Source organism: Schistocerca serialis, chromosome 3 (assembly GCF_023864345.2).
Source record: "Schistocerca serialis cubense isolate TAMUIC-IGC-003099 chromosome 3, iqSchSeri2.2, whole genome shotgun sequence".
Classification (NCBI taxonomy): domain Eukaryota; kingdom Metazoa; phylum Arthropoda; class Insecta; order Orthoptera; family Acrididae; genus Schistocerca; species Schistocerca serialis.
The window spans coordinates 277456880-277469863 of record NC_064640.1 but is presented as its reverse complement, the minus strand read 5'-3'; the positions used below and the strand labels follow the sequence as shown (position 1 = coordinate 277469863).

The window sequence follows — 12984 nt, the reverse complement described above, 5'->3', positions numbered from 1 at the left end:
GCTGGCCAGGGCAGCGGTCGAACATTTTCTGTATCCAGAAAGGCCCGCACAGGACCTGCAACATGCGGTCGTGCATTATCCTGCTGAAATATAGGGTTTCGTAGGGATCAAATGAAGGGTAGAGCCACGGGCCGTAACACATCTGAAATGTAACGTCCACTGTTCAAAGTGCTGTCAATGCGAACAAGGGGTGACCGAGACATTAACCAATGGCACCCCATACCATCACGCCGGGTGATACGCCAGTATGGCGATGACGAATATACGCTTCCAATGTGCGTTCACCGCAATGTCGCGAAACACGGATGTGACCATCATGATGCTGTAAACAGAACCTGGATTCATCCGAAAAAATGTTGTTTTGCCATTCGTGCACCCAGGTTCATCATTGAGTACACCATCGCAGGCACTCCTGTCTGTGATGCAGCATCGAGGGTAACGGCAGCCATGGTCTCCAAGCTGATAGTTCGTGCTGCTGCAAACGTCGTCCAACTGTTCGTGCAGATGGTTGTTGTCTTGCAACGTCCCCATCTGTTGACTCAGGGATCGAGACGTGGCTGCACGATCCGTTACAGCCATGCAGATAAGGTGCCTGTCATCTCAACTGCTAGTGATACGAGGCTGTTGGGATCGGGCACGGCGTTCCGCATTACCCTCCTGAACCCACAGATTCCATAGTCTGCTAACAGTTATTGGATCTTAACCAAAGCGAGCAACAATGTCGTGATACGATAAACCGCAATCGCGGTAGGCTACAATCCAACCTTTATCAAAGTCGGAAACGTGATGGTATGCATTTCTCCTCCTTAAACGAGGCATCACAACAATGTTTCACCAGGCAACGCTGGTCAACTGCTGTTTGTGTATGAGAAATCGGTTGGAAACTTTCCTCATGCCAGCACGTTGTAGGTGTCGCCACCGGCGCCAACCTTGTGTGAATGCTCTGAAAAGCTAATCATTTGCATATAACAGCATCTTCTTCCGGTCAGTTAAATTTCGCGTCTGTAGCATTGTCATCTTCGTGGTATAGCAATTTTAATGGCCAGTAGTGTATAAAACCAGACACAAGAGCCTCATGCCTATGTGGGGCACACTGCAAGGGGCACAGGAAGTGTAACGGCATGCGATGTCTGTGTCCATGCAGGATTTAGCTGGATTGGCCCTGTTAACAGTGGTGGACCTACATGTCACGAGGAAGCTGTTCAAGTCATCCTATGTCGACGACATTTGCAAGGCCTTCTGCATCTGTGTTATGAGGGTACAGACTGTCCACTCAGCCTATGCCTTTGAGGTGGAGTGATAGAGGCGGTGATCCAATGGTTGACACTGTTGCATTGACAAAAGGCCTTGAACTGAATCGATGTAGATTAGGACCCATTGTCAGGCACCAGGCACTCAATAGCAAAAATCCTCTCAAGGGCATGATTGTACAGTGGTGTTGGTGAAAGGCATGCACACCACAAATGAGAAGTTACAGAGTGTGTCCACCACTATCAGCCACATAGTGCCCTGAAATGGCCTCACTAAATAGACATAGACTCTCTCCCAAAGGTGGTAAGGGTAGAACCACAGTGAAAAATGTTCAGGTGGGGATGCTTGATTGAGGGAGCAGGCATGATGGGAGTGAATGCGCATTTAATATCAGCATCAATGCTGGGCTAGTAAATGTTGGATGTGCCCCACTTCAACAACCTCACCCCCCCCCCCCACCTCCCCCCTTCCCTCCACCGTCATGCACATCATCCCCCAGTGTGATGCATGAAGGAGCTGGGGAGGATGCAGGGGCGCTCCGGAGGTGGAATGATGACTCGGCATTCAGTCTTACGTGGCCAGTGTTAAGACAACCTGCATGATGTTGAGCTGATAGTACAGAGTGAAATAATTGTGAAAACCAGGGTCCACTTGGCAAGAAACATGCTTTGACCACTTCTGGACCACTGACAAACCCTTGTGCGGGACTGGGTCATAAGATGACACTATGCTTAACTTTTGCATCATCAATGAGAATTCATCCAAGGTTGTTGCAGCAGTTGGTACAATGCAAAACAAACTGTTTTCTGGCAGTTGAATTCCGTTTTGTGGCCAAGAGGAAGGCAGTACATAGCGTCTGCATTGACATGTTGGACAGTAGAGCAGCAATGGGTTTCCTAATGATACCTCCTTGAAAACAATGCCCAGCACTGCAGATTGTGCCATCTTATCCAGGAGCTTAGACCAATGCCCAAGGGTGGTCAGTCAACAGGTCTTATTTCCTGCCGTACAAATATACATAAAACTTCTTGTCTCCATAAATGATCTCTAAAGCCGCCTCCTCAGTTTGGTAGTAGGTGAGCTGATAGCATTTAACATTTAGAGGTAAATGCAGCTGGGCGACAACCACTGCAGTACCGTACTTGGACACAGTCAAGTGGAGCTAATGGCATAACTGCCATATTTAAAACTAGCAACTGACGGGAAGCATAAGCAAGAGGCAGTTGAAGGTACTTATCCTTTAAATCTGTCTTCAAATAATACTGACTGCTTGCCAATTTAGGCAGTAACTCTTCTGTGTGAGGCAGGGATGGACTTAATAATAGACTTAAAATCACCACAAATACATTATGACCAGTTCGGTTTTTAATGGCCACCATAGACATTGCTCTCTCACTGGTGAAGACCAGAGTAATGTGCCTTGGTCCTGGAGCCGTGCGATTTCTGCCTGAACAGCCTTATGAACTGCAAAAAGAAATGGATGACCTTGGCAATATTTAGGCTTTGCAGAAGGCTTCAGAGAGATGTGAGCCATTGAAGTATGTGCACACCCAAGTGATAATTAAAAAATCTCCCTATACATCGTACACAGTGCGTCAAGATCAGAAAAAGGGACCGTGGTTGACACTAGGTTAACGTTGTTCTTTTACTGTCGACCCAAAACTGGTAAAGGCATATAAGCCGAAAATGTTAGTAGTGCACCACTAAGTGGGTTAGTATATGTTCAATGTTTTTGTAGTTAGCCACCAGTGACAGTTATTCAGTGGTCCTGTGGCAGTAAAAGAGTATGCGGCACTGAGCCCATTGCAGTGTGGAGGTAAACTGAGCCAGCTGTGTGTGTTCTCGATTAAAAACACGGCAGTGCTGGTGTCCAGCTGGAATTCGATGGACTGACAAATTAGTGTTATGTCCAATGTGATCTTCCATGGCAGCATTGAAACTGATGGCTCCGCAGCCATTGTCCTCGTACCACAGCTGAGCATGCAGCCAGTGTGCCACTCGTTGACACAGGACAGCCAGGTGACCACTTCTGCTGCAGCCCCAGCAGTCCATCACACGATCCACGCATCAACTTCATGTATGCCTGTTACTGCAGTCAGGACCAGACTGAAACTTCTTTGACTTGTGCAATATACATATCAGTGTCAAAGGAGGGCGGGCAAATCTGCCCATTTAAGATTACAAAGAAGGTCAACCAACATTGAGGAGGGAGCAGAAGAATAGATATACTTAAGTCTCTCGAGATGCCGTTAATCTGGTTGCCCTCAAACTTAGGTGGGACTTGGAGGCAGAATTAGAAGAAGAGGAGACAGAATCATCAAATGACACTGTTTGCAATGTGACTAACAATTTGGGAAACCTGAATTTCATTCGTAAGTCTGCTGAGCTGCTGCAGCGACCCCAAAAGATGTAGCAATTTTAAGCACTTTACCAATACTAGGATTGGACTTGGCCAAAGCTTTAGCTGTGACCTTCCTGTCAGGGATAACACACACACTGACATCTCAAATCAATGATTCCATGTACAAAGCTTTACATTCTGGCATCTGAAATTGCACTTGGATGGGAGGCCCTGCAACTCAGCAGCCCAAGCTGCGTAAGACTTTGTGTTTTGTCACACTGATTAAACTGGAACCTAGCAGCAAGGCAAATCTGATTTGGATAACAGAGCAGAGAGGTCACTGGAAGACAGTTCACTAGGCTCTGAGAGTGGTTGCAGTTTCTAAATAATTACGTATAAACAAATACAGGAAGACGAAAGCAAAGCACTGTGCTAGCTACTAGAAATGCTATAAGCAAATTAATACAGTTCAGAATGGTGGAGGTAGACGTCCCAGCTCTCTGCAGACTTGTATAACGCTGCGAACAGTGGTGGTGGTCTAGTTACGGCCTGTCGATTAATGTGCGAGTTGTAGCTGACAAACAAGCTGCAGGAGAATGACCTGCTGTTCTTTGTGCTGTTGCCCTTGACACACAACTGTTGCTGTTGGAGTGACAGCTGTTGCTGCAAAAGTTTTATAAACTCGAGATCCATAACATAAGAGCTGGAAGTGAACACATTGCCGTAGACACAATAGGCTAAGAATTTGTTGCCATTAAAGTGTCCACGTGTAATACAAACTTGTGATCCCGTGAACAAAGCCAAGGTTGTTGTGAGCATAGCACTGTATAAACAAGAAGAATGTAAACCAGGAATCCACATCCAAAGCAAGGTCAAAATCCGAATAGCAGCTGGGTGAGATTTAACCCAGCTCGTGCTGTGTCCTACACTACACTACACTACACTACACTAGACTGGGCTGTGGCCACTCACATGAAACCGAGCTGCTATTGGCCAAGACCATGTGACCTGATGGTCGCGCCTCTGGTGGCACCTGACTGGTTCTAACTGCAGTGCCTCCACTCCACCATTGATAACGTCCACTGCCAGGGATATTAAAATGTGTACCTTTTATCTGCTGCTTTTTTAAAATATTCATGTTGGGAAGCATGAATGATTGATTTTGAACTTTATGGTCAGTACCACCATAAAAATTAATGATAGTGTATACATTTACTTCACACAGTCTCAATCTGTCCAATGTGTCGAACACATGTCTGTAGAGTTTTAATTCACTTTTACTGATGTTCTGCATGTGCATTGACAACCAATCACCAGTGTTGGACTGCAAAACTTTGCTGATAAACTATCAGTCACATTTGTAACAGTTATCAGTAAATGTCTTGTCACATAATTTTGATACTGAAGGGATGTTTACAGTGAAATAGTTAGTGCCGAAGTTTGTCAATTGCTTCTTGATTTCGTACTTTTCATAATTGTAGCCATCCTGTGTCAGCAACGAGATTGAGAAAGAAATGTATAAATTATTTCTTGCTGATGGTATAAAAGACTAATAATTTCTCACTAAAAAGTGTACATTCAAAATTTGTACCATATAAGTTCTTAATCTTTCATGTATCGGTGGTTTTAGTTATGTAATTGGGATTGGAATAATGAAAGTACTTCTTGATGAATATTTTACTCTGTTTTAAAACATCGTACTAGATTAAAACTGTTTGTCAGACTGGGACTCAAACCCAGTATCTCACCTTTCGAGGACAATTCTCTTACTGAGCTATCGAGGCATGGCTCATGACTTATCCTCAGAACTTTACTTCTGCTAGTTCTGCTTGTACCTGTCTCCTGCTTTCCGCACTCTTGAGAAGCAATGAGGACGAGTGTTAGAGGTGAAGCTGTAAAGACAGGTCTTGAGTTGTGACTATGTACACAGCTGGTAAGTATGTAGCCCATGAAAATACAAGGTTTTTGGGTTTGAGTCCTGATCCGTCCACAATTTTAATCTGCCAGGAAGTAATTGAAAGTATTGTTATTAATTAATTGTGTCTAGTTTTCTACTATACTAAGATGTTACTAGAAAATGAAGTAATGATTTAATTTGATATTTATCATTTGTGGTGTAAAGAAGCATTGGAATTAATATTGCTGGTTCTAAAAAGTGATATTAATGGACACCTATTTGTGTAAAAATTGTTTATAATCAAAACAGCTTTATTTTATGAACAGTGGAATGAATAAATATATCTGCTCATCATGAAGTGGGTATATTATTCAACACACAAGGTACAAAGACAACATGGGATGTGTGCATGCAGAGTAAAAGGAAGAAGAGTGAAAGTTTATAAGCAGTGTTATCATGTTCCATTTATTGTTTATTTGCCTCTTTCCTGCTAAACATCTACTATGCAGTAATAGTTGCCTGTATTCATTCCACTGTTTTGTATTACACCTAGGCTTTCTCAGGATCTTTAAAACAAGGTGGTGGTAAATTTGATTTCAGATGCAAAATATTAAAAACGAAGTCTCAACTCTCACGGCTCAAAATTTTGTAATAGCTGTTGGTGGCCGTCCACATTATCCTAATATTCCTGGTGCGAAGGAGTATGCTATAACATCTGATGATGTTTTCTCTTTGAATTACAATCCTGGAAAGACAGTAATAGTTGGTGCCTCGTACATCGCACTTGAGTGTTGCTGGCTTCTTAGCCGGATTTGGTCTGGATGTAACCGTACTGGTGAGAATACATAATTCCTTTTCTAACTAGAAACCCATTTAGTAACAACTAGTAAGTTACTTTTAACTATGTAAAAACTTAAAATTTCAAAGTATATTTTCTGTTGTGTGAGCTTCTTTTATATGCAGGTATGTGAGTGACGAAAAAGTAAATTAAGGGTTAACTTCAGCATTGTTTCAGAAATATCCAAAACAGCTCATTTTCACACACAGGTACGATCCATACTGCTGAGAGGCTTTGATCAACAAATGGCTGAAATGATTGGGAGCCACATGGAATCCCAAGGAGTAAAATTTATCAGGGGGTGTGTCCCTACTGGCATTGAAAAGATTGAAGACGGTGCTCCACCAGTTTTAAAGGTATCACAGTGTTCCACACTTGCTTGATCTTTTATAAGGTAGTGTCATCAGGAAATAGCATTTTATTGACTTTGTAAGTGGTTCTTCCTTAGTGTGTGTAAAAGAGCAAGGCGGGATCATCCTACTTATTCTTGTACCGCTTGTGATGCCATTATAATTGTCCCTTTTTCTGATCTCATTTTCGGTAGTGGTGCATGTATATATTTAGTTATTTTATATAATTTCTTATTCTCACTGCACATTGCATTGTGCCTCATTCAACATTTTCAGTTGAAGCTGTGAAGCCCTCCCAGATTAAGTTCAGCAACGGCTCAACAAGTACAACTGCCATTAAAAATATATCTTGTGTCCCTTTTTCTCCTCTCCATGCCCCCCCCCCCTCCTCTCCCTCCTTTCCCATCTGTTTTGCCCAGCATTAGTGCTTTGTGTATTATATAGAAAAGCATTTGAGTGGAAACAGTCTTATTTGCTGAAAACTGGTAGAGTAATTATTGTCATGGGGGCAGTTGGAAGTAAGGAGACCGATTTACAGGTAGTTAAAGAACTATGACTAGTGGAGATGGAGGCTGAGAGACTTGTAAGAATAACAGAAGTTGGAGATTCCCAGAACAGAACAAATGGGAAGATAGGTATTTGTTCAACGGAGTGGAAACAGATAAAAGAATCACATAATTGATATGATGTGAAAGTGCACGGGTTCCATTTTTGTCTGCTTTTCATTAATGTCATCACATACCAAAATTATTTCCATCTTTGGATCAGCAATGCCTAATTAGAATGTACTACTTCCAAAGAATTAATTTCTCTCTGTTCACTAGCTGCACTGTAACTTATTGTCTGGTATATGGAAGATGATATTTATTTCACCACACATTTGTGCTTCTCCATGTACAAATCATTATTCTTTACAGGTTCATGCAGTAAAAGGTGAAAAACAAGAATCAGTTGAGATAGTGTGTAATACTGTTCTGTTTGCAACTGGACGGAATGCATGCACTAGCAACATGGGCTTAGATAAGATTGGAATAGCACTGAATAAGTCGTGAGTATTTGTAGCAATTTCCATAACAGATAATACCAAACTTTCAGCAGTAATAGCTAGAGAAGATGTGCCAAGTTCCCTCTTGTTGCCTGGGCTTGGATTTTGACAAGATTTTTGAAGTATAATTAATTATTGTATAACTATTTACATTATTTTGTATTCTGGCATAACATGTTTTGTGTATATTTTGCAGGAATGGAAAAATTTTAGTTGATGAGTATGAACGCACATCAGTCGACAATATATTTGCAATTGGAGATGTAATTGATGGAAAACCAGAGTTAACACCAGTTGCCATTCAAGCTGGGAAGTTATTGAGTAAGGTATGTTTGTTGTACTTGACAGCTCAGGAGCAAACAAACAGTGTAATTATAGGTCATTATGGCGTAAAGTACTTTTTTTTAAGTCGTCAGTCTTCTGCCTGGTTTGATGCGACCTGCCACAAATTTCTCTCCTGTACCAACCTCTTCATCTCAGAGTAGCACTTGCTGGATACGTTCCAATCTCTGTCTTCCTTTACAGTTCCCCTTTACAGTCTCCCCCCCCCCCCCCCCCCCCCCCCCCCCCCCCCCCCCCCCCTCTCACCTCACCTCTCTCTCTCTCTCTCTCTCTCTCTCTCTCTCTCTCTCTCTCTCTCTCTCTCTCTCTCTCTCTCTCTCTCTCTACAGCTCCTTCTAGTACCATGGAAGCTATTCTATTCCCTGATGTCTTAACATATGTCCTATCATCCTAACCCTTCTCCTTGTCAGTGTTTCCCACCTATTCCTTTCCTCCCCAACTCTGCAGAGACACTCCTCATTCCTTACCTTATCAGTCCACCTGATTTTCAGCATTCATCTGTAGCACCACCTCTCAAACACTTTGATTCTCTTTTGTTCTGGTTTTCCCACAGTCCATGTTTCATATCCATACAATGCTGTTCTCCAAATATACATTCTCAGAAATTTCTTCCTTAAATCAAGGCCTATGTTTGATGTTAGTAGACTTCTCTTGGCCAGGAATGTCCTTTTTGCCCATGTTAGTCTGCTTTTGATGTCCTCCTTGCTCTATCTGTCATTGATTATTTTGCTGCCTGGTTGGCAGAATTCCTTGACTTCGTCTACTTCATGACCACTAATTCTGATGTTAAGCTTCAAGCTGTTATCATTTCTGTTACTTCTCATTACTTTCATCTTTCTTTGATTTACTCTCAAACCTTATTCTGTTCTCACTAGACTGTTCATTCCATTCAGCAGGTCCTGTAATTCTTCTTCACCTTCACTCAGGAGGTCAACAGCGAATCATATCATTGATATCCTTTCACCTTGAATTTTGATTCCACTCCTGAACGTCCCTTTTATTGCCATCATTGCTTCTTCAGCCTACAGATTGAACAGTAGGGGCAAAAGACTACTCCCTGTCTCTCACTCTTTTCAAACCGAGCACTTCATTCTTGGTCATCCACTCTTATTATTCCCTTTTGGCTCTTGTACATACTGTATATTACCCGTCTCTTCCCATAGCTTACCCCTATTTTTCTCAGAATTTGCAACTTCTTGCACAATCTTACGTTATTGAACGCTTTTTCCATGTTGACAAATCCTATGAACGTGTCTTGATTTTCCTTTTGTCATGCTTCCATTATCAACCACATCATCAGAATTGCTTCTCTTCCGTCTGTACCTTTCCTAAAGCCAAGCTAATCGTCTTAGACACGCTCAATTTTCTTTTCCATTCTTCTGTATAATATTCTTTTAAGCAACTTGGATGCTTGCATTGTTAAGCTGATTGTGCGATAATTTTCACACTTGTCAACTCTTGCAGTCTTCGGAACTGTGTGGATGATATTTTTCCAGAAGTCAGATGGTGTGTTGTCAGAGTCATACATTCTACACACCAACTGGAATAGTTGTTTTGTTGCCACTTTACCCAATGATTTTAAGAATTCTGATGGAATGCTAGTTTTCCCTTCTGGCTTATTTGATATTAAGTTCTCCAGAGCTCTCTTAAATTCTGAATCTAATACTGGATCCCCCCATCTCTTCTAACTCAACTCCTGTTTCTTCTTCTGTCATATTAAACAAACCTTCCCCCCTCATGGATGTGTTCACTGTATTCTTTCCATATAACTGCTCTCTCCTCTGCATTTAACAGTGGAATTCCCATTGCACTTTAATGTTACCACTCTTGCTTTTAATTTCACTGAAGGTTGTTTAGACTTTCCTATATGTTGAGTCAGTCCTTCCGACAATCATTTCTTTTTCGATTTCTTCACATTTTTCATGAAGTCGTTTCATCTTAGCTTCCCTGCACTTCCTATTTATTTAATTCTGTATTCCTGAATTTAGCTGAACATTTTTGTACTTCCTTCTTTCCTCCTTCATCTGAAGTATTTCTTCTGTTGCTGTGGTTTCTTTGTAGTTACCTTCTTTGTATCTATGTTTTCCTTTCCAGCTTTTGTGATTGCCCTTTTTAGAGATGTCCAGTCCTCTTCAACTGTACTGCCTACTGAGCTATTCCTCATTGTTTATAGCCTTAGAGAACTTAAAGCGTATCTTGTCATTCCTTAGCACTTCAATATCCAACTACGTTGTATATTGATTCTTCCTGACTAATCTCTTAAACTTAAGCCTGCTCTTCATCACTACTACCTACTCTTCTTCACTGCTACATTGTGATCTGAGTCTGAATCTGCTCCTGGGTACGCCTTGCAATCCAGTATCTGATTTTGGAATCTCTGCCTGACCATAATGTAATCTAACTGAAATCTTCCCATATAACCCAGCCTTTTCCAAGTATATCTCCTCTTCTTGTGATTATTGAAGTACCATATTACTGCCCTAATGTTGCAATCACATTGCTATGCATTGACATTTGTTGTAATGTAGTAAGAAAATGTCTTATCTGATGAAGATGTGTTAAATTACATTGGTCAACTCCAGTGAAGTAAACCTATTTCTGTCAAGTGTTAGGGCATATAAGTTTCAGATCTTTAGAAAACAGTGGTAGGTAAGTTACATGCAGTTATGCAGGTGCTAATGTTCAAATGAAAATTTGAGAACGAGCATTGTCTGGCCATTTTACAATCAGTATTTGACATACAGGAACTAATTAACTGGGTGTTAGGCTTAGTATGACAAGTGGTGCAGTATAAAGGTCCAAAATATTTTGTCATTTACGCTGATGTCACTATTTGGTAGACTAGAAATATTTTGATTTGAACTTTATATGATTCTGTGAACATTTGCTTAGTCAGCACAGCTTTTAAGACATTTGTTTCATAGCTTTTGTGTACTGGAGATCAAACGTTTTCCACATTTTGGTTCAACTGTCCCCCATGTGCACTTTGCAGACATTAACCATTAAAAAAGGAAAAAAAGGTACTATAATTAAAATTCTCTTACTGCTGTAACTACATCTACACAAAGTGTACTGAAAGGAACAGGGTTCATATCCCTGTTGGGCCATCCTGAATTAAGTTTTCCGTGCTTGTCCAAAGCCAACACACGTCAGCTGATTTGATTATCTAGGTGTCAGCCATTATCAACCCCCATCCAACAGAGCAAGTTTTTAATTTCTAATCACCATATTGGAGAAGCATTCACTTCAGACAGTCCATTCTACTCAAAGACATTACAAAGAGATTTTTTTTTAACTGTTTCCAGCTTCTGTCAAAACATTTATAAAGGAAGCATTCCGTGCATTATGACATATTACTTTCTGTGTGGAGATTTGAGACCTGCAGAAGCTAAACATCAAATTCTTCAGTTATGAATTGCAGTTATGGATCTTTATGGCACTGGAAAACTGGTAGAATTTAAATTATTTAGTGACAAATGTAACCACTCACCAAATACTGGAGATGAAGAATTGTAGACAGGTAGACAAACAAGACTGAAAAAGATTACAGTGTATCCCCTATGTTACGTTTTTGTGCAGTCCAAACTTAAAAAACACAAAATTGACAAAAATGCAGAATCGAGGAAAATGTTAAAATCCCACAGAATACAAGCAAAAACACATGTAATTAGCATATATGATTAAAAATCACAATCCTCTCCAATACTTTGTATAAAGTCTGTCTGAGTGAAGGAAATTAAATGTACAATACAACATTTATACAATAATTTGTGGAAATATATTTCATCAGTTATTAAAAAATCAGATATATAACAGCAAGTACAACTTGTCAAAAAATTGAAATTCATATCTGGGTATGAGGTAAATGAGCATATTTTCCAAAATGCTACAATCACAAATTATATTTTGCAAAAACAGACATAGTGTCTGATGGTATAACTGCAATCAGTGGTTTTACAATGTTACTTATAATCCATCTTGATTGCATAAAATGTTTATTCACATGACCGGTTTAGAGGCCTCTAAACCATCTTCAGATCTGTAATTTCAGTTACAGGAGTAACCCGTCCGCACACAGCAACCTTCACATACTGCGTCACATGTGCTTAAATACCTACAAACAGTGCTCCTCTGTCAAGCCTCAGGGAGGGATTGCTGGCAAGAGATAGTTTTTCCTTCAAAAGTATGTGTGATGTTTTACGAACAGCTACAGTCAGTTTGTCACCCTTGCACCAATGCTACATCTGAGCAAGCACATCATTCATCTTTTCCCCAAGTCTTGCCCTGGAGTCCGCAGTCACAACTACTCGGATGTCATCTGCATATGCAACAGCATCTTCCAGTTGCATGTGCCCTGTTTAACAGTTGTATTAGGTGTTCAGTCGTAAGATCCCAGAACAATGGACTGCTTATGGAGCCTTGAGGAAAGCGCTTGGTAACCTTTTTGAGTATCTTGCTCTGCTGTGCAATGTGCTAGATACTACATCTGCTACACTGATCTACAAAGCTCTCGTACAGACGTTTGGGGACATCGAGATCTTGGAGGTGTGTAAATATCCCAGGCCACCAAAGATTATTGAATGTGCCTGCAGCGTGATTGCGTACTTGGCTGTTGAATTTTCTAAAACTATGAAGAACTCTGTTACCTGCATCATATATACAGTTCCCTTGTCTGGATCCATATTGACACTCATGTAGACCAAAGAGCTCCCTGTGCAGTTGCAACTGGTCACAGAGCAGATGCTCCCAAACTTTGGCCAAGACATGTAACAAGAAATAGGTCTATAGCTTTTTGGTGATGCCGGGTCTTTATCCTTTCCCTTTTTAATCCTGATGTGCTAGCTGCCTTCCATATCACCAGACTCCTACCTATTCGTGACACTTCATTTAGTAATGCTGTCAAATATGGCACTGTCAGTG

General features: G+C 41.0%; 1 protein-coding gene across 1 annotated transcript in view; it reads left to right on the top strand.

The window, feature by feature from the left end:
- Window positions 1–12984, top strand: part of LOC126470062 (thioredoxin reductase 1, cytoplasmic-like) — a 106429-nt gene that overhangs the window by 73308 nt on the left and 20137 nt on the right. Inside the window, 5 exon segments of the mRNA XM_050097564.1 lie at window positions 6090–6281; window positions 6283–6324; window positions 6537–6683; window positions 7595–7725; window positions 7919–8048. Coding sequence (XP_049953521.1) covers window positions 6090–6281; window positions 6283–6324; window positions 6537–6683; window positions 7595–7725; window positions 7919–8048 — 642 coding nt within the window.